The sequence below is a fragment of the Hermetia illucens genome, chromosome 1, assembly GCF_905115235.1.
Source record: "Hermetia illucens chromosome 1, iHerIll2.2.curated.20191125, whole genome shotgun sequence".
Taxonomy (NCBI): domain Eukaryota; kingdom Metazoa; phylum Arthropoda; class Insecta; order Diptera; family Stratiomyidae; genus Hermetia; species Hermetia illucens.
The window spans coordinates 40,778,028-40,800,839 of NC_051849.1; the positions used below are offsets into that span (position 1 = coordinate 40,778,028).

At 39.3% G+C, this 22,812-nt stretch overlaps 2 protein-coding genes across 3 annotated transcripts; one reads left to right on the forward strand and one right to left on the reverse strand.

Moving 5' to 3' along the window:
- The first annotated feature begins 1,938 nt into the window (after window positions 1–1,938).
- LOC119661128 (CDGSH iron-sulfur domain-containing protein 3, mitochondrial) lies at window positions 1,939–6,280 on the forward strand. Its single transcript, XM_038070327.1, has 4 exons — window positions 1,939–2,094; window positions 5,806–5,926; window positions 5,987–6,080; window positions 6,156–6,280. The coding sequence occupies exons 1-4, from the start codon at window positions 1,963–1,965 to the stop codon at window positions 6,277–6,279; spliced, it is 471 nt and encodes a 156-aa protein (XP_037926255.1). The 5' UTR covers window positions 1,939–1,962; the 3' UTR covers window position 6,280.
- Window positions 6,281–10,280: 4,000 nt separating this feature from the next.
- On the reverse strand, window positions 10,281–20,235 carry LOC119661145. Of its 2 annotated transcripts, none has more exons than XR_005250557.1 (5): window positions 20,102–20,235; window positions 11,390–11,683; window positions 10,659–11,331; window positions 10,483–10,602; window positions 10,281–10,422 (listed from the first exon to the last, which is right to left on the reverse strand). XR_005250557.1 is itself a non-coding variant. In XM_038070354.1 (5 exons), the coding sequence occupies exons 3-5, from the start codon at window positions 11,640–11,642 to the stop codon at window positions 10,587–10,589; spliced, it is 942 nt and encodes a 313-aa protein (XP_037926282.1). In that variant the 5' UTR covers window positions 11,643–11,683; window positions 20,102–20,125; window positions 20,188–20,218; the 3' UTR covers window positions 10,281–10,586. The 2 variants fall into 2 exon arrangements, 1 of the variants encoding a protein (XP_037926282.1); XM_038070354.1 differs by having other exon boundaries at window positions 10,281–10,602; window positions 20,102–20,125; window positions 20,188–20,218.
- Between the last annotated feature and the right edge of the window lie 2,577 nt (window positions 20,236–22,812).

Consider the following 22,812-nt stretch of genomic DNA (forward strand, 5'->3'; position numbering starts at 1 on the left):
AAGACGTTGCGTTGAACTAGTGGCGTGACACGTTTTGATCATATCCGAAATGAGGATATCCGTGATCGATATGGGGTTGCACCGATTGTGTAAAAATTGCGAGAGAGATGTCTTCGAGGGTATAGTGACATAATTCGCGCTAACCAGAATTCACCTGCCAAGATTGGTCTGAACATCGAAGTCGATGGTAAACGACGAAAAGGCAGGCCGAAACAACGGTGGCTTGATACGTTGGATTGGGATTTAAAAGCCTCGAGATTGCACCCAGATCAGGCATTCGATAGAGCCAAATGGGTAAACTGATCACGACGAGCCGACCCCGCTTGTGAACGGGACAAAGGCTGAAGAAAAAGAAGAATTTCATATGTTTATTGAAGTTTGATTAACTTACATAAGGGAGCAGGATCTCATAACAATTTTAAATATCTTCGAATTATAAATAGCCGAGTTTTCATTGTTGTCAGTCAGTACCTGTTTAGCTTTTTCTGCGTGCATAATTTAGATAACATACAGTTTATAGAATATCTCATTACAAGTTTGGAAGTTTATTATTATAAGCAAACTATGCCAATTATTTATTCAACAGATTGTATTTTGGGTTTTTTTATTATAGCAGCCATAATTACTTGCAATAATTGCTCAAGTTTGAAGACAGCGTATAGTTAATAACGGAATGGAATGATAGGAATCTTGAGTATTGTTAATTGTATGCTACCAGCAAATGCAAGGAATAATAAACTTATTATAGTAAAAGAGCTGTTTAAAAAAACCACTGAACTACAAGCAATCGGGAAATTAAAATGATCAGAGGATAGACGTATGAAATTACACTTTTTCTGCTTTATATGTGAATATTTTTATATCATGCATTAATATTATCAATAAATGCACTTCAATAATATTGAAACAGAACAAAATGCCCTAAGCGCAGGGCAACTACCCACCTAAGAAAAAATGCGGTCATATAATTCCCCCTAATGGGAATTCACTGGCTAAGATCGGCATGACCACTATAGTCGATGGGAAACGACCACAAGGCGAAGGAAAGTGCGATGACTTTTTACGCTAGATATTGGACTGGACCAAGCCTATGACATAGAAAAATGACGAATTCAATCCAAAGGATCCGACTTCGTTTTTAAAACAAGGCAAACGCTAAAGAAGAAGAAAAACAGCTTCAACGCAGCTGCTAACTAAACACAGTATAGTAAAACCGCGATAACTCGTACGTTCAAGGAACTGACGATCTGGTACGAAAAAGCGGGATTATGAATAATCGATATATGTATTATCGGGATTCCACTTATATTTACACAATTAATTGAAACTTAGATTGTTGTAATTAACTGACATTAAACGACACCAGCCGATGCTTAATAATAATAATAATAATAATGATGTCTGATGTCCTGGGACTCTCACACAGTCTGGTTCAAACCATGCAGAAATATACCATTCTGCATACGTGCTTTATCTTGTGTAGAGTTCTCGACGGATTCTCCCGTTGACCTATCACCGGCCACCACCACGTCCAAGTCTAAATGCTTAGCACTTAGTGATAGTATTAAGTAAAATCCGGCATCTGCTGAGATTGTGACAACTCGGAAAAAAATAATAATAAATTGGTGCAGCCATGCAATTGGATCACGTCCTTGAAGTGTGTTAGAGCCGATGCTGACCAGAGAAAAAGTACATAAGATTATCACTCTTTAATTCCATAAAAGGATACGCTGTTCGAGCTCAAATGTCATTTTTATGCAACAAAGTTCGACGCCAAATTCAAGTTCAGTTTCTCAAGAACGTTTTTTATTACGTTTATCCGTTCCATATATTTATTCATTTCCGGAAAATTGTCGCGATTTAAAATCCAATGCACCTTTGGTCATCTACATTTGAATAGGTAAGCTATTCAGAGTCATCTGTTATTTGCTTGTCGAAATAAATTGAAACAATTATGGTTGAATGGGCTCCTGTCAAATAGGCGATAACCACTTTTGGCTAGGTTATTTAATAAATTTTGAAGTGACAGCTTGCCGGGAAGGAGTCAACATGTTAAGGGTTTACAGGCAGAGTAATTTGGCTATTTCCAACCTCGTAAGTTGAAGTTGTGTTTTATAATTTATAAGAGTAATTTGTTCTTCAGTAAGAAATAGGCAACTGCCTCCCAGTATCCAGCTTCCCGACCTTCAATTTCTTACTTTCGACTTTAGTCCCTGCACTTATCTGTTCTGTAGGAGAAATAGAAGTAGTTAGTGATTTGAATGAAAGGAACACATTTTCCATTATTAAAATTAAGGATAATGAGCAATTTCATTCAAAGTGGAAGCAAACTGAGCAGATGTTGCTTTGATTTTACTGGAGAAACGGTGTAGTCACCATAACCACCGATAGTGCACCAAACTTCTTGCTGTTTTGATTGCTAGCAAAGTTGCGAAATACCTTTGGTTCAGCTTTTCTTTATGTAATTATTCATTTGAGGATAGTTGAAAAAAAATCTCCCAGCTTGGTACGGTGACTCGTGGCTGCAGTCTTAATGCACAAAACTGTACGGAGCGCTGAAGTTGCTTCTGTATAGTATGACCTTAGTAACAGTCGAGTTGGAAACTGGAGACTTGGCGCTTCAGGTATAAAAGAATTTATGTAGAGTAAGTTTTCCTCCAAATTTTCCAACATCGTGTTTTTTATGTTTAGGCCTGTTTTGGAAAGTACTAATGGAGACCTTTTATTTGTTATCTCACATGGTTAATTTGGGGAAGAAATTACGCCATCTCTTCCCTTGTGTGGAGCTCCCCCTTTAAACTCCGTGTAAAATTATAGCATTCACTGAATGCGTGGTATTTTTCTGGTCTATACATGTCTAAATAAGTACATCGTTTTTCTAGAAAAGTGCGGCCTTCATAAGCGCAATTGTGAAAACCGCTTCCATTGCCAGCCAAGTCATTTTATTCCACATATACCAGTATTTTAGGAACAACTTCTTCCCTGCTGTGCATTGTGAAGGTTGATACTCGTACTAAGAAAAGGAACAATTTGCTCTCGAAATATGCAAATCAATAAATACTTGCCTAGCGACGGGGTTTCAAATTTTATTTACTTTCACTAGCAGCAAATACACACAAGTGACGATTTTGAAAAGGTTTTATTTTATGTATGTATATAAAACCTTAAGGAAATAATAGTTTATAGTAAATATATAAAACGAACGTAAATATAACCACTAAAAACCTTTCTGGGCTAATGAATTCCATACCGACCCCAGCAAGTCGAGTTCATAATGCTTACAACTCCTCTTCGGAGAAGAATTATTTTCTTAGTCTAAGCTTAATCCGCACGCTGAATAAATAAACATCTGCGGGAAGATGGAAAAAATGACCTCTCCTACCTATACAATAAAAGGGAAGTTGTAGTGACTAAATGGATTGGTGGTGGTCAGAAAACCATCCTGGATGGCCGGTGTCCACCTACAGAGAAGAGCTTTGCCTTGCACGCCTCTGTGGTAGCCAGATTCAAGAATGTTAGAGGATCCTTTGAACATTTCAGTCCCTCACGTATCATTGCACAAAACTTCATACGCCCTTAAACTTATGCCTAGGTTTCACCGGAATCTGAATAACAAACACGCGATCTAAAGCTGGAAAAGAAAAAAATAAATGCTCGACCATGCGCGACTGTCAAACGGATCACATCCTCAACAGATGCTTCTCCTGCCTCAGATGCCTATGCGGCGCGGCCTTTCGGTTTCCCCCAATTAAAAGAGGGAATCTTCAGTTCAAAAATTTCAGATCGGAATGATATCACTATAATCCAAACAAAATTAATGAGAGAATAAGATAAACAAAAAATTAAAAACAAAAGTAAATAACCAAAAAATAAATAAATAACCAGACGAAATGACGGTGGGGGCGGGTACAACATCTTACTGCCCCTTGTTGCACCAGAGATTCGTCAAGCGTTTCCCGCAATTCGTCCACGTGACTGCAGCGAGTCGCAGACCAGTACCGCTTTATTACTCGCAGCGACACAATCCCGCCCACCATCAGGGAGCGTGTTTGACTTGAGGTCATCGGAAAAACTGGTGACCGAGAGTCGATAGGGGCAGAGGTGGCGGCATCAACGGCACTACGCCGCACTGCACGCAACAGTTTCAGTACTCGCCGAAGCACTCTTCTCCACCGTCCAGCTGAGGTTTCCGCTGAGGTTCGGGACGAATTCCAAAGAGCGTGTATAGAATTCTCGGATATGGATCCTTTGCATAGACCAGGTATTCCCAGGCTCTATGCATCTCCAGCAACTCCGGGAGTTCTATCTCAAATCAATGATGAGATTGCATCTCGGTGCTGATATGTCGCTGCTGCAACTATAATCACTTGTGTATTGTGGTGCAGTTGCGGCTATCAGATTGCATGGTCAGAAGATTCGCTTTAGTGTTATTGGTTTGAGTGACCAAAGAGAAAGAGAAAAGAGAGAAAAGGTGAAGAATAAAGTGCAGAGGGTTTATCGGAACTATGCCATCCCCAATGAGACACCCGTAATTGAAATTCTGGATACACTAAAACAGAAACTTTCTGTCATATGCAGTCGGTTACGACGGTATGGCGAAAGTCATTCCAAACGTGTCCAGAATGCAACATACGCGATGAACCAGCGGAGTTTTTTCAGATCTCCCAACGAATCCCAACGGAGTGTCCAGACAGTAGTTTTCGGTGAAGGTAGTGAAAGAGTATTGGGGTGGACTTTGGGAGTTACTCGCCCAGCATGCTGAGTGGATCACCGCCGAAGGCACCCGCCATGCCAAAACAGTTGTTACAGAATAGGAAGTTCGACGAGCCATAAACAGCTCGAAGAACTGGAGGGGCCCAGATCTGGACCGGGTGCAGAATTTCTAGTATAAGAAATTTACCAGCGCACACAGTCGGTTGGCACACAGTATAAAAAAGGTCATGAGTCGGCCGGAGGAATTTCCACCCTTCCTCACTGCGGGAATTACCTACCTTATCCCTAAGAAGGACACGGTGCATGACTCCGAAGACAAAAGACCAATTACTCCTAGGATGAACTTAAAGGGGGTTCAGTTAAGTTCTAAAAGTTGGTAATATACTATTAGTAAGTTTATTTGAGCAGATATCGGAATGGGACATATTTTGAGGCCTAAATTTCATCTAAGCGCACCATCCTGATTTTCTCGGATTTTTGGGTTGGGTAGTTTCCGAAAATGAGTCCTGTCTCACTTTAAGTGCGTACATTTTAACTACTTTCTCACCCTACACGACTATATCCGGTGAATTTTTTTTTAAATTCCCCTCCCCATGTATGGGGAGCCCCCCTTTCAACTCTACCTAAATTTATGTCACTCGCTGTATGCGTGGGATTTCATAGTTCCCATCTGTCCACCAAATTTCATTCGGGTCGGTTTAGCCATTTTGGAGAAAAGTATGTGCGACAGACAGACAGGCAAACAGACGGTGAATTGATTTTAATAAGGTTTTGTTTTACACAAAATCTTAAAAAGGAAAACAAAAATGATCATTTTCAAGTTAATTTTTTAAATGATTAGTTTTAAAAGGAGCATAATTTAGGTGTTGAAGGAGTTAAATAGGAGAAAAAGGAAATATGCTCCATAAAAAGGTATGAATCTTTTATCAGCTCGTCACAAGACAAAGCGAACGAAATGATGCGGATTCTGCGAAACGCGAACATTATAAAGTGCAGATGAGATTGACATGGTAGTTTATTATATTGTTTATTGTTAGTTCGTAATCTCGCAGCTTTCAATTGTACATTTGAATACTTTCTTTGGTATTTCAGGTGAGATTATATGCGACGGAAGTACCAAAAAATATATTAGCAGAAGAGCAAACAGGACATTTGCAGCAAGAAAATGGTGCGATATATGACAAAAAGCCGTTCAAAATTGACTTAGAAGGAGGTAAATGCAACTAAAACGATATTTGAGGATGTAACTCGTAACGAAAAAAATAAATTCTAGGTAAAAAATATTCATGGTGCTTATGTGGAAAATCTAAAGGACAACCTCTATGCGATGGAACGCACAAAAATGTTCACCTGAAAATTAAATTAAGGTAAATTTCTGCTTTTGATTAATTACAAATCAGTTTGATGAAAAAATTGTTTAATCTATTTTAATTTACCCACAGGCCTGTGCGATTTGCTGTCGAAAAAAGTGGCTCCTACTGGCTTTGCAACTGTAAGCAGACGAAAAACCGACCCTTTTGCGATGGAACTCATAAACAACCTCACGTTCAGCAAGCTGTCAAATAAGCGGTATTCAAGTTAGCAAATTTTAAAATCTGCTGGTTAAGGGAAAAAGTAAGAGAAACTAGTAAATAAAGCTATTTTTAAAGTAAATTGGATTTCAATGAAGCCAGCCGAATTGTACCGGATAACGGTAAATCCACACCTTTATTATAAAATGACAATTTTCGGAAAGTTGGATTCGAGTGGACTTGATTGCGCCCCCTTTATTCAATTGAATTGGTACTGGAACATTGAGCAGAAGTGCTATTTTACCATAAAAACAATTTAGCCAAATAGTATCTTCTGCTGCTTTACCGCCAGCTTCAGTTGTTGACAAAGCAATGTTTCACTGTTGTCTGGTCCCAGCAGCTCCTTCGTTGACTTTGAAAACAAGCCCCATGAGCTGATCACCTACATGGTCTGCGTCACTATAACCTTCCAACTCATTTGCCCTTTTTCGGTTTTTATAGAGAATCCCTTGGGACAGGTGAACTCGCTTTTTCAAATAGGCCATGTCTTCGCCCATAGCTAACCGAACGCCACTTGTGACGAAATTCAACTACCTCATTTATAGCAGCCGCGCCTGCGTTGGTCCTCAGTCGTCTTTCATTTAAAGACCTGTAACCCTGAAGTATCTGAGGCTCAGTGCCGTGCCAACCATCTGTTTATTATTGTCTTGATTCGAACCGCGCACTGGAGAAATTCATAACATAGATCTTTTCATCTCACATGTTCAAATTACACGTCGAGAAAATTACCTGACTAGAGATCAAAAAGAGGAAAAAGTTTTGGGACTTGAATGTGCCTGGTTTTCCTTCGAATACCCTCGTTAAGTATCTGAGTGTCGACCATATGTTGAACATTGCCAGCCCATTGGAGCTCCCAAAGTTTGATTACTTTGGAAACTTCAGAGTCGCTAATATGTGGTACAAGTCATGGTTGTATCTTATTCGCCATTGGTCATCCACCCATTTAGCTCCTATTATTCTCCTTCATATTTCACACCTAGAACATAGCACAGGTCTTATTATCGTTTGATATATTCGGAGCTTTGCTGGTGAATTCGGGGTTTTATTTCGTCAGTTGCACACCTAAGTAGTCTACGTCAATCGTTATATTTTGTCTGGTGTCATTCTGGTAAGGCTTACCAATCTTGCTTAAGCTGAGAATTAGGTTGTACAGCACATTTCAGTCAATACTGTCATATGCCTGCTTGAAGTCAACGAATATTTTACGGATGTCGATGTTGAATACCCAGCACTTTTCTAGCACCGTAAATAGCTAGTCAATTGTCGATCTTCCAGTAAGGAAACCTCCTTGGTATTTCATAATCGTCTTATTGGCGTACAATCTATTGCTTTTCTCTAGTATAATCGTTAAGATTTTATAGGACGTACAAAGTAGTGAGACGCGCCTGGAATTGTCACATGTCACCTTTTATGTGGATAAGGCATATCACACATTTTGCCATTACGGATCTGCTTGTGGTTCCAGATGAAAAAAACAGATTATGGATCGCTTTTATGATCCATGGACTGCCTGATATGATGGGTTCAACGGGGATGTCTTCTATGCCCGGCGTATTGTTCATTTTTTTAACATTTGATGGCTGACTATATTTCTTCCAATGTTGACTGTTCAATGCTCCAATTATGCTCGACCATAATTCTTGTTGGTACTGATGATTGAGTTGCGTGTGAAGTGTTGAGGCGTTCTTTGAAGTATGGTAAGGCACGCACCTCTCACACGTTTCACTTTCATCTCCAATGGTTGCTCCGTTTTTATTTTTACAAAAGGTGGTTTTGGATTGCATCCACATCTCGGGCACTTCACCACTTTGTGGGTTTGCCTTGTGTTTTTGCTCGCAATGTTATCGTCAATCTTCTTTAATTCTACGTCAAAAAGTTTTATGTCTTTGTTCTTCTTTTAAAATAGTATCAGACCAACGTACCTCGAAGCTTCGAGCTATTGAGTGACAATGGTTGTCACTTTTCATGTGCTGCTCCCATATGTAATAGCAACACAGAAAGAAGAGTCTCAGCTTGAACTTGATGTTGAGATAACACCAGATTTTAGATAAGGCGTCTTGCGGTAATGGAGACGAAGATGTTGCGTTGGACTAGTGGCGTGACACGGTTTGATCACTTCCGGAATGAGGATATCCGCGATCGTTATAGGGTTGCATCGATCGTGGAAAAATTGCGAGAGAGGCGTCTTCGATGGTATGGTCATGTAATTCGTGCTAACGAGAATTCACTTGCCAAGATTGGTCTGAACATCAAAGTCGATGGTAAACGACGAAAAGGCAGGCCGATTTAAAAGCCTCAAGATTGCACCCAGACGAGGCATTTGATAGAGCTAAATGGCGAAACCGATCACGACAAGCCGACCCCGCTTGTGAACGGGACAAAGGCTGAAGAAAAAGAAGAAGAAGATAAGGCGCCGAAAGCTGATCTAGCGCTGTTAATGCGTCGGGCGACATCCGGTTTTTCGCTATTATAATAGCTATTCTTGCATAGAGACCGCCCTGTTCACGCTCTGGAAAGCTTTCTCGAAATCGATGAAGAGCAGGTGAAGCGAAAATCTAAATTTGCGCACTGTTTCAAAATGATTCGTAGGATGTTGATGTGGTCAATGCAGGAGGATCCGGAGCGGAAACCAGTCTGCTCCCTGTCGATCAAGTTTTCGAGATGTACTTTAATGCATTTCGGGATTACTTTAGCAATTATCATTGCAACGGTAAGGAGCACCCACTCAAAACGGGTGCCCTTCTTTGGGATCTTCTTGCATTCTCTGGGAAAGGTCTCGGAGGTTTCCGTACTGACCGTAGCTGCAGGTGAACCATAAATAACTCTGCGGGGGGACTGTCAAGCCCAGCCATTTTACTCCGTTTTGGTGCATTGATGGCCGAAATCATTTCTCTTTTGGTAGCAGGAACAGTCCGTATTCGCGTGTTACAGTGACCAGCCACTTCATTGACAAGAGGAGGAGAGGATCATACAAGAGGTCGATATTGAACTGGCGGAGTCGCAGCTCTCCAACACTGCCAGAAGTGGCGGACGCAACATCCAAGCGAATGTAAGCGATCATCAGATGGTGATAAGGTGTCAGCGCCTCTCTTGTTACGCACACTCAGGAGGCAACTCCTAAATCTACCGCTGATCACAAAGTAATCGATCTGATTGCTCGTACGGTGTCGGTCAGTTGAAACCCAACTGACTTCCTTAACCTATACTGGAATTGTACAGTCAGAAGACTGTCAGAAACCGGCTCTCAGGTTAAGAGAGCGCGATAGCCATCAGAAACAACCTGACATCAGATTCGCATTTGCTACCACTTTTACCACACCTAGGTGTGGCAAACGAGATAGAAATACTCTCCAGAGTCACATCATCTTACTTCGCTTAGACCCAGAATGGCCAGCTTATATCGTTGGAATTCCCGCTCGAGTTGGAGAAAGCGAGCATTCTTTGTACCCTACCGTTCTTGAGGAGCGGGCGCACATTATAGAAACCAGTCATAGTAGAAGAGTGTCTATAGCTGGTTTGGTTCTTGCATGATGAAAATGTTTCTCCTCTGTGTTACGCGGCCTTGTCACTAGAGTCCGATACCCAAAATTGATAGACCAGTAGCTTCCTCCAAAGCTAGCTTTGTACTGATGGAAGGAGTAAGTTACTCCCGAAATATATATCTACATTGACAAATAAAGTTGTAGTTTGGAGGATCATGATCTATCAATTTTAGGCCAAACTACAAATAGCAGACAATATTTAATCTCTCCGATACCCAAGCCTTATTCTTATCAATTGAATTTTAATTTAATTTTGACTTCAAATAATCCTAGTATGGACTTCAATACGGAAGAAGGGGTCTTGTGAGGTTACAGAAGAAAGTTGGACTTAATCCCTTTTTAGGAAAGGAATTCGAATCTTAAACAGTCTAAAAATAACTTTCAAATTCATAGGATAAAACGACTGCGTAATTCAATAAAATATTTAATTACATTATGTTATAATATACGTAGAATAAGCTGTAATGTCACCGAGGGGAGGAGTGATAATATTCATACTAAAGAAGAACCAAGTTACTTTTTTTAAGGAAAATATGCTCTCAATTTTTAGAAGAATTTTTTTTATGGACTGCAGTCTTCACCAATTTCTCGTCCCCCTGTTAATTTGATTAGTATAGTTTCTAAATAGGTTAGTTAATAGTAACTTTAGAGTATACCTTAAGCTGATAAGAAAGTATCTCCTGTAGGTGCTGCTAACAATTTACTTATTTAATTCGACTTTCACCGGATCTTGTTTGAGACTTAACATGTCCCAACTAAATTAACATAAGCAGTACCTACTAACAACATTGTTTTTTTTTGGTGTATTTAGATATAAAATATATTTGATTACAAAGCACTGTCCTTTCTTCGTTTGCAGCTATCGTTTGATTTTTGATATTTCCATTTACGTTTTGTTGGTTTGCTTAATTTCCAACTGATCGGAGTTAAGCTTAAATGTGGAGCAGAATTTGAATTTTTATCCTTAACTGAGAGATTTTGATTCTCTGTAAATGGATTGGAACTAGGAGTTTCAACAGTGTTGGGTGAATGGCTTTGTTTACGAACAACGTGGATGGGACCAGCACCATTGAAGCCATTATTTTCATTCAACCCATTGCGTTGACGAACAACTCCAATAGTGTAGTCCGTTTGTTTCAAAGACAAGTTTTCGACTTTCCTAATTGGAGCCAGCTCTCTTTCTTGTGTCCTATTATGGTTGATCATGTTATTGTTCAGTTCGGTTTCTGTATTATGGTTGCTATCTTGCTGCTTTTGCCATTCCAACAAGCTGGTCAAGAGCTTAATATATTTGATTGCAATTCGTAAGATCTCATTTTTCGATAGTTTTTTATCGGGTGGATGTGTTGGGACTAATTTTCGCAATTCTGCAAAAGCTCCAGCGACATTCTGTTGACGCCAACGTTCTCTATTATTGGTGAAAACTCTTCGAACTACACAATTACGTGGTAAATCAGGAACTATTGCATGTCTGGAGCTACCCAATTCTCTCCGTAAAAGTGGATCTAGGAAAAAGTATACATTTCAGAAAATTACATGTAACAATATAAGGCTGCTACTCACCGGACTCAGTTGCGCAACTCTGTTGCTCATCCTCGTCAGTATCGTTGAGTGAAAAGTCGGAAAATTCTTCATCTGATTCGAAATATAGGCCATTGCTGAATCCTTCCCTTTTAAGGTGGACGTAGCGTGATACTTCATTTTCGGAATAATCCATTATATTGGTTAGATTTCGGGGACATTTTTTGTTTCCGTTATCGGAAGAGCTTCCAGGGGATGAGCTTGAGCTGCGTTCGTCTTGATCAGTCCAGTCCATGTTATTTAGGGATGAATTTCATTCTTTTCGAAAGTTAGGGTCTGAAAGTTATTGAAATATAAGATCTTATTATACTTTCCCAGTTATGTCAGTTTATCTTGAGCAGATAACTTTGACTAGGGTTAATTTGAGCATGTTTCAGTTAAAACCTTTCATTAATAGTATTTAATTTTAAGTTGAAAGCAAAGGATCACAACCATTTTTTGCATGAAATCTATAGTAAATTCTGCCGGGTTTTTTATTACAAATCCGAAAAAGATCACTTCGTGTGGAAAAAAATTAATTCAAGCACGCGAGTGGGCTCCAGCATCTCACTAATCCGGGTGTCAAGAACAAGGGAGAAAGATACCAAACAGTTTGTATCCTATCTGATGCCTCATTCTACCTCAGTTGTTATTGAGGCGTGGGCTATGGGGTTAGTGTTCTACGGAAGTTAGGATGAGCAGGAGAAAAGGTACTTCAAATAGAAAATATGAGCTAATTATTGAAGGAGTAATACTACTTTGTGTGCAAGAAATGAAGGGTCATGTTTTACGATTTATAAAAGAAAAAGGATTAATATTTTTCAGTTCTGCTTTTTTTTGTTATAAAATTAATGTAAGGGTTAATGTATAAAAAAAAATATTTCTACATCATTGTAAAAGAAAATGGCGGCCAAAGAGCTGATTCAATGAAGCCCCTTTTTTGTATGAATGAGCGAAAATCTGCAGGTCTTAATTTTCTATCTAGAGGAAAAAAGCAAAAAATTTCAGAAATAGACACAAAAACTTAGTGAAGTACGTAGGATATTTTGAAAATATTGATTTTTAACAGAGTGCCCTCAATTTGCAATAAAACCTTGCTTTATTCTAAAAAAAGAGCTGAAATCGGTCATAAAATAGTTAAATTTTAATCAATCGAACAAATCCTATGTATTTCACTAGATCACCATGAATTTTCTTGGGGTATAAATAATGTTGGAGTTTCTCGTTCTTAGAAATTTGTTGATAAAGCGAAACTCAAATAAGTTTTTTTCATATCTCCAATTGGGCTGTTTTTTTTTCTACATATAATTTCAGTCAATTTTATAATATATTACAATATATAAAAATTTAATAGCGAGAAGCACGAGTTACTCACGACAAAGCCTATTTTGCGTTTTTTAACGGACTTTTTGTCATGAGCTCTTATATCTCAAGTACTAGAGACATCTAGTGATATATTTTAAAAGACTAATAAACACCGATAATCCATAACACATTATTTATTTATATTATGTTTGATGGGTAAAAAAACTCTAAAGTTAAATGGCGAAATTTGTTCCCAAATTGCTTGCAAATCGACACCAAGACTTTTTCGGCCATTTGAAAAAAATGTCATTACAAACAGATATAATTTTCAAGGAGTTAGAGGAGCATTTTAGCAAATAAAAAGAAAGTGATGAAAAAAATATTTTTTTCAAAGAGAGTCAAACTGAAATTGGTTGGACTATTGTCAGAACATCGAAAGCACCAGTGAATCCGCGAGGCTCAGTAAGATTCTGTCCAAGGAACATAAGAGCCCATCTTTTCTTAAAAAGTCGGAAGGCTCCTGGACGGAAACTGAAGCTGCTGGTTCAAACGCACTTTCCCTCCAGCGAGGAGGACTGTGAGTCAGAACCTTGCTTAGAGAGTTTGCGGCCACCCCAGCTGTGCGAGACTGTCAAATCCATAATTACCGAGGATAAGATCGGCTGGGCTATAAACAGCTTCGCCGCATATTAATAAATAGGCAAAATTTTAAAATTGTTGACTGGATTGATCTCCAGGCCCAGATGGCAGAATGCCAATTATGCTACATAAGCAACAGGAAAGGGTGGTGCCGGGCCTTGTTGAGATTTACCGGAGCTGCATCTCTTTAGAATACGTACCACAGTCCTGGAGATGCGCACGAGTGGTTTTCATACCGAAAGGGGGCAGGCGCGGTCATGAGTCCGCGAAGGACTTTCGACCAATCAGCCTGACCTCTTTCATGCAGAAGACTCTAGAGCGCGTTCTGGACATTCACATAAGGACGATTATGGAGAGTACGCCTTTCTCTAAGTCCCAGCATGCCTACCTCAAAGGAAAATCCACTGAAACCGCCCTCCACGAGGTAATTGGCACGGTTGAGCGGTCGCTGCAGTACAAGCAGTATACCCTAGCTGCCTTCTTGGATATAGAGGGAGCTTTTAACAACGTTAGTACCAACGCCATCAAGGAAGCCTTGACTGGTATTGGATTGGAGGGGTATCTCACGCATTGAATTATATGCATGCTAAGTACCAGGATAAGCCAGTCGGATCTGAAAAGCAACCACTTGACCAAAGCTATGAACAGAGACACACCCCAGGGTGACGCCATCTCACCGATGCTCTGGTTAATAATAATGGCCAAAATTTTACGTACATTGGACAGCAGCGAGGTGAAGGTGGTGGTGTATGCCAACGACTTGGTGATATTAGTATCAGGGATGTTTCTGTCCGTTATGAGCGATATTATGGAAGGAGCGTTCCGAAGGGTGTGCCTGTGGGCCGCAAGATACGGACTCAGCATAAACCCAACCAAAATGTAACTGATGCTATTCACCATCAAGACAAGGATATCTGAATTCCATCTACCACGGCTGAATGAACAAAGATTGGTTCTTTCCTCTAATATAAAGTATCTGGGTGTAATCCTGGATCCAAAGCTAAATTGGAGATTGGACATAGAACTGAGGGTTAAGAAGGCCTGTATAGCCTTCTATGCCTGCAAGGGAACCTTTGCAAAGATATGGGGTCTCCGGATGTACACCGCTGTAGTGCGTCTGATCCTAACGTGAAGGAAAAATACAAGAGGATGAAGCTTAATAGGATTCAAAGAACCACGTGTGCAGGTGCTACTAGAGTTCTGCAGTCTTGCCCGACAGATGCTCTCAATGTACTCCTGCAGCTCCTCTCCCTAGACCTCCACATTAAATACGTTGCAGCGTGCGATGCCGTCAGACTATTGGATTGTCGCGCCAAAGATTATTATTATTATTGCTTGTGCGCCGACGGTGACGAAACCAGCGAGCGTTTTCACCAACACTTTAAAATCTTTGAAGGCAGATACTAACATTTTTGGAACAAATGTATAAGAATTGTAAAGCCAATAATTGTATTTTTTTTTTTTCATTTTATATTTCATGTTATTGTCTAGTAAGAAACTCCAGATATCGCGGGTTTGCGCCGAGATCCGCCAATTCGATATCCCCAAAAGTTGTCTAGCATCCTGGCTTACGCCATTACTCCATCTCAAGCAAGATCCCCAACGTCTTGTTTTTCTACCATAGATAGTCTCTTTATAGACTTTCCGGGCCGCATCAACCTCACCCATACGGATTAAGTGACCCGCCATCCGCGACGTCTTGAACCGGATTCTATCCACAACCAGACCGTGGTATCGCTCATAAGCTTCATCGTTATAAAGTCTACGGAATAGTCCACTCTCCACATTTCCTTTTTTACTGATGACTGGCAAGATCATTACCTTATAAAGTTAGAGCTTAGACCTTATGGTCGCACATTTTGAGTGGAACAGTTATTTTAGGCTGAAATAGATTCTTTATGTTAGGCTGCCAATAGTGGTGCGCGGATTTCGTCGTCGGTTGTGATATTCTACCCTAGGTAGGGGAAATTGTCAATGGTTACAAAGTTCTATTCTCCTATCTTTATTGTTCGCGTTTAACCAGTGTCATTTGATGTTGTTTCTTTCGTTTTTATTGTGCACGTTGCCACTATGGATTTTGTCTTGGCTACACGTGCAACAGCCTACCTGATCTGGATGAAGGCAGTTTGTAGATCACGGGTTATAGCTGAGTGGACTTGAAGAGGATGGTGCCTCTCAGATTCACATCAGCATCATGGATCACTTTTCCCAGGGCCAGATTATGCTTTTATCTGGCTTCGCACATTGATCAGGATCAGCCTAGTCGGTCTTATTAATTTTATCGGGATACTAAATTCTCTCAGCATTTATTCGTCGTCATCAATTGGCCGGAACTCCAATTCGACAATATTATTTTTGTTGAACAGTTCATCAAAATACTCAACCTAGCCCATGCCGCCTGAAATCAGTTTTCTCCCTTTGTCTCGACAGGATGAACATCGGGGTGTATATGGCTTTATCTTGCTGGCTTCTTGAGTTCATAGACATGTTGGTTCTCGCGAGCAACTGTACCGAGGAGTTAGAACTTAAAACCAACCCATCTCTCGGATATTGCGGTACAAAAGTTTGACGATTTAAAAAAAAAATCTGAAGTCATTTCAGTTCTACAACACAGGTTGATCTCATATTAAGAGTTTCTCCCCAATATTCAGACGGTTAAACAACAAAGCTGTGAGGACAATGTTCCTAATGCCTACGGAAGTATCGAAAGTTACTATTTTTCTTCAAGTGTAGCCAAATTATTAAATACTTTCTACAAAAGATTTTAGTTTTGATATTAATTGGAAAGTAGAGTAGCAAAAAACCAAAATTTACCAAAATGAAACGAAACAGGACCTATGTATAATTAGAAATCGCTAATAGAAAAACCTGAAAAAAATAGCGGGGATACACCTATATATAGTTTAGAGCCCAAAATACAATCAAGCTGATAATAGTATAATACTATATTTTGAAAATTTAATTTAAAATAAAAATGCATATTTTTTTTTATTTTATAATGAAAAATTAGTTATCCAAACTTTAATGAAAAAGATTGATTTGGAAGATAGTTGCCTTTATTTGCTATATGTATTGTTTAGATAAAACACTGAAGAAGGGGATAGCTGGTCCCCGAAATACATATTTGTATATATTTTAAATTACTACTAGCCAATAAAGTAAACTATTATAACTTCCAGTCTTTTTTTACTGAAAGTTGTTCGATGTATGAGGAGGCTTTCCTATGTGACGGTTTCCAGAAATCTTTTTTTTGCTTTATAAACATATAACATATTGGGAGTATACTGAAGAAATTTTGGAAATTCAAAAATTCTTACTAAGTTACAGCAAATAGGAGAGCATGCAGCATGGTGAGGTGCATACAAAACGAAAACTTTACTGGTGAGAAGCACAAATGAAATTCTGTTGAACGAATCAGACTGAAATAGTTACACATTATTCTCGTAGTTCTCGTCCGATTATGTATTTTCGTTAATAATTTCTCGTTTTTACTCCGAATTTTCAACGAAAATAGACGCGATTTTTGAAAATTTATTGTTACAGCTTCGCTATTTTAATGTGTTTTAAGATAAAATTATAATCGTGATTCGGATGGCAAAGGCCAATATACAGAAGAAGTATACGTTCGAATTGTTAGTTTCAGATTACTAAAAATGGACATATGCTTTCCAACAGCCACATACCTTTTTTCAGAGGAGTCAACTTTGGCCACAGAAAAACAAATACAAACAATTATTAGATAGATGCACTGCATACTTCAAATTGGAATGAAAAAAAAACGCAAAAACGCCTAGAAGCAAGCAGACAATAGACGATAGTCATCATGAGGGGTTTCTAAATGATGGAATTAAACAATACGAAACGAAAACGGTAGCAAGAAGTATCGAAGTGGTCAGAGAAAACCATCCGACGGTCTTCGGTTGGCGGATGGATATTTGTATAGAATTCGCGCGTCGGCAGATACTTCTGCGAAGCTGCACTTAAGTACAAAGATACTTGAATGGCCACTATTCGTTGCATTCCACAGTGAGTATAACTCAACCCTTTTGGTTGACAAAAATCAACTCTGAGATGGTCTTCCCGAATGAAATATCATGCATAAAATAAATTCGGCCTCAACTTCTTCATCATCATCAACAGCGCAACAACCGGTACCTAGCCTACTTTATTATTATTCTGTTAAGGGAAAGTCGCACCGCGTCCTTGAAGAACTATTGTGCCCCTTTTACTGGTTATAGTGTACATGTTGATCATAGTATCTCAAGCAGGCCTGTAACCGTTAGGAACTTCAGTATGTTCCCCACTTCCAGAAGTTTCAGCTTTGCATCTGGTATTAAGTGTTCTCCCAGATGTATCGACCTACTTTGCACAAGTGCCGGACACTGTCCCAGGACGTGCATAGAGGTTTCGTCCTCCTCCTCACAGAACCTGCAGGCAGTGTCCGTAGATATCCCTAGCTTCCCTAGGTGATAGTTCAGCCGACAATGACCAGTGAGAATTCCCACTATGATTCGAAGGTTCTTTTTGGTGAGGTTTAAACAATCCTTTGTGCGCATGGGTTCGTATCCCCCAATAAGCACCCTGGACTGCTCCATCCCTGGTAGGCCCGCCCAATATAGTTCCCTCAACCGTTTCTCTTCGTTTCTTAGATTCATAGCCATGAAACCGTTTCCGATTCCACAGAAGGGTTTTGGCCCGTGTAAAGGCATCCCTGCTCCCTTCTTGGCTAGTTCATCCGCTGCCTCATTGCCTTCCAACCCAGCATGGCCTGGAACCCAAAGTATCCAGACCTTGTTGGACGAGCCGAGTGTATTCAGTCTCTCAAGGCATTCCCATACCAGTTTAGAGTTCACCTGGTTGGACCTAAGTGCCTTGATCGCTGCTTGGCTATCAGTGAGAATAGCTCTGTTCTGCCCCCCGTAGTTCCTTAGCCTACTTTAGTAAGAGACATCACACATCGTGGTTTTGCACCGAGGTCCACCAATTCGATATCCCTAAAAGCTGTCTGACGGCCTGGTCTACGCCGTCGTTCGTTCTGAGTTTTTCTACCATGGATATTGCCCTTATTAACTTTCCGGGCTGAATCATCCTCACCCATACGGATTAAATGACCCGCCTGCGACAATAAATTGAGCCGGATTTTATCCACAACCAGATGATCGTTTCATCGATCATAAGTTTGGTCGTTATATAGATTACGGAATCGTCGATCCTCCTGTAGGTAGCCAAATATTTTCGGAGCATTCTTCTCTCGAACGGAGCTTAGAATTCTCAATTTTTCTTGCTTAGAATTCACGTCCCCAAGGAATACATGAGGACTAACAAGACCATTATCTTGTACAGTAAGAGCTTTGACCCAATAGTGAGACGTTTCCCCTCTCCCAAATGATAGGAAAACAGCAAAATCAGGTTTAAGAAATCAAATCGGGTATAAAAGTTTTGTGTTCATCTTATATAAGGAATTTCCTATGTACGTTTTTCCATTCGTACATAGCTAAAAACTAGAAATATTCCTTGATATATCCAACCCCGCCGTTCGTATCAGTTGACTTATGATGCTGACGTCGAACAAGTGTTAGATTGTGATAAATTCAGGTGAAATATAAAACTTTGATCTTCTGTAACTTTGTTAATAATAGTTTTTTTTCAAATTTTCCGAAACTATGTACATTACATTACATTATCGTTTATGGCGGTACCAAATTTTATACCTCTAGGATTAACTTAGAGGAGTTTCCGGATAAATTTACAAAATATGGTAACATGCCATTATTAATTTTATTTGAGCAGATGCCGGAATGGGATGTATTTTAAGGCCTACATTTTGTATAGATACGCCATTATGATTTTTTCAGATTTTTCGGTTGGACAAGTTCTAAATGACACTTTTCGGGGGCATGCATTTTGAGCTCTCACTCAGCTCTTATGTTTCATCCAATATTAGAAATAAGAACAGAGTACTAATCAGTCGCTGTCATTTGATACCCCACATGACCATATTCTGTGAAAAAAAATGTATACCCCCTTTCACGTACATGGGAAACTTCTCTTTAAACTTAACACAAAATGGCGTCACTTTTTGTATGTAAAGGAATTTACAGACCATATGTTCTCAGCTGAGTTCGTCCTAATAGCTTTAGTGGTTTCCGAACAAATCGGGTGTGACAGACATGATTCTAATAGGGTCTTGTTTTACACAAAACATTAAAAAGAAGGGATTACTAAAGTAAAGTATCTAAATTAAGAAAAAAATGCAAATTAAAGATTCTTATTATCCCCATACATATGTTATATTGCTTTGAGACTCCTGCTCCTGCAGTTATGCTGATTCCGGTGGTAAATGTTAAGTCCCTTTACGCACTACTAGTGCTTTGGATGATTTGTTTTTGTATTTCAAATTTAAATTCTACACTTTACCTAATTATGCGGTCCCATTTTTGAAAATAGCTCAAATATTCAAACCGTACTAATATTCTTGCTTCAAAAAAGGAATCGAATCTGCTCTGAAGATACACCTACTGTTTCTATGATTTTGTTCGAACAGCCTTCTAGGGAGAATTTACAGAAATCAATCAATGTAGACAATAGTACGGTGTTTTACAATTGGAGCCCTTCACCTTTTTTACAATTCCACATTTATCCAAATATCGGCTAACTCAACTTCATACTATACATGGCACAGTTCACATGGGCTTGAATTATTCACTGTTAAAGATTTGAAACCAACAAAAACACATGCAAAATTATGTTCGACATTTTTTTACAACTCACTGAATTAACTGCTTCATTAGCTACCTTCAAACAAATCGGAAAATTTAAAGTTTTATTGTAAGTGATGATAAACTAATTTTTTTTACCAAATTTACACTAGACCCTCACACTTTGGCGTAATCCCGACGTTTGACTTTAATTCAAACATTTCATCAGCGCATCTACGTGAAAATCCTTTATATAATTTGCCACGCCTTCAGGGGTGGAGCCGAACAGTTGGTAACTGGAAGGAAAAATCACTTTATATTAAGATTGGAAGGATTGCCATTTCGCCGTTCTTTTGGATTGAATCTAAAAAAGCTACTATTGCCCTATTAGGTTTTGTAATGTATAAAACAAACATGAATATTTCGCTTTATATTTAGTCTACTCCTTATGAAAATAGTAATTTCGAATGTTGACATTCATAAAACATATCAGACATTCCAAACCCTAATGAATATATATGTATGTGGCATATATCTTTTACTATTATGACTCGATTAGGGGAGGCTCAATTAAAATCCTCGTCTGAGAATTAACGCTAATCTAAAAACACATCCAGTCAAGCTGGCATACACTTCGCTCTTTTCACTTAATTTTTGTGAAAATTTGATCTAACGGGACAACCACCCCATCCTGAATGAAGCCACAAGCAAACCAGACTAAATAACAACTCAGTCGAAAATGTTTCACGTACACATTCCATATATAATAGTTCTGAATGTTGTTATGGGGTTGCTTCTCATTTCAATCAGCAACGCTGGACAATCAAACGGAGAAGGGGATTTTCAAGATTTGTGTACACGTGTATGTCTGTTTATCTAAAAGGGGCGTGTTTTGTAGGAATGAAAAGGTGGACTAAAGGAATTTTGTTATATACACACCTAGCGGCCATTGTTCAAATGTATTTTGTTTCAAACAGGAGTCTTGCTGAGTGACTAAAAACCGAATATGCGTGCTTATAGATATGCACGTATCCTCGTACAGTCCAAGTGAATAAAGGAGGAGCCATTTTAAGCTCTTTGATAAAATCTTGCATTGTTTATTTCATAGATCAAGAGGTTCCTTTTAAATTAAAACTCGCGCGACAATAATGTCATTATCTTGGAAGATTCGCTATTAATGTTCTTCAGAAACAGCATATCTTTTGAATAATGCTTTTAATAAAAATGTAATATTATTTCTGCCTGTAAACGACTTGACTATTAAACTCATATAAATATCTAAGCATAGTAAACAATCACTGGCGGTTGTTGACATATGTTCTCATTATATCTCTACATGATCTGCAAACAGTATCCGTAGATATCCCTAGCTTCCACAGGCAGTAGTTTAGGCTCTTCTGGGTGAAGTTGAAACAATCTTGCGAACGCTTCAGTTCATATTCATACACGGGCAACCTGGACTATTCATTCCTGGTATGTTTGCTTTCACCTATTCCTTTTTGTCAGGTCTGACGAGTGAAGTGTGGGAAGAATTCCCTGGCCTTGGATTTTCTCGGATATCTGGAATAGAAATTTCCATGAAAAATGGAATAAAGGGGGAGCGCATAATTTTTACCCCGGGCTTGGATTCTCTCTCTATGGTCCTGCTCTTCCTCCCTTATTGTCATGGCCACGAACCAGATGCCACAGTATAGTCCTTCATTTAGCGAGCCTACACCTATCTATGCCGTATATTTCCGCCTGAAATATCATATATTGGTAGCCACTGATTCGCAGTAAGTGCTTCTTGGACCAATGGCTTCTGTTGGTACAGAGGGACCCGTCAGTATACCCAATAATCTGCTGGTGGGTTAAGCAGTAGATCACCACCGAGTTCCCCCAGTTCGTCCTGTTGCTCCATCGTTTTGCAAAATTGCTCATGAAAATAAACTTCATTGTCCTACTATCCCTCGGTATAAGTAATTCAGAATATCACCTAGAAATAATGTCAATCTTTCTCCTATTGAAGCAGCCCTCCGACTCGTTTATACCGCTGGATATTCTGAAGATGAAGAGGAGTCAATCTGAGCTCTTATAATTTTCCTACACGTGTGTCCAACGTGCGCCTTCCAAGGTACCTTTAGATGAAGTGTAATTGCCAAATATTTCGCCACAATTTCCTATTTAACTTACGAGTCACGAAATCTAATGCTTCTTAAGTGGTCAAACTTGCGATTTCTAGTGCATAATAATATGGCAATCTTGACTGGATTGATACTCAGCGTAGCCCAACTGGATTTTGTCCTCTAGTCAATATTTGTTAACTTTTTTCAAAACTCCACATTAGTGGTGATAGTACCCCACTCTCACAACATTGTTCTATGTTCATGACAAAATAATTGGTACGTTTTGGTACTTCATTTTGCTCATCCAAGAGGTCTGGGTGTCCCTGACTCGTTTGCGGATTAAGGCATTCCGTATTTTTGTATTATGTGTTGTCGAAAGCTTCTTGGATATCCAAAACTGCATCTTGCTGTCTCTAATTTCGTAATACATTCTTTAGCTAATACAGGGCAGCTTCGGCTGATCATTCTGCCCGGGGAAGCATGTTGGCATGAACCTAAAGAATTACGCGTTAGAACGTTAGACCTAATGTAGTTGTCTGGGACTACTGTTTTCTGTATTGAGGATATCAGACGGATTGGTCTGAAAGATTTGGAGTTCAATCCCTTTACAGAATTTCCTGAACTTATTTTGCTGTTTCCTTGATCGCATTGCTATACGTCATCAGTGTGTTTCTGCACC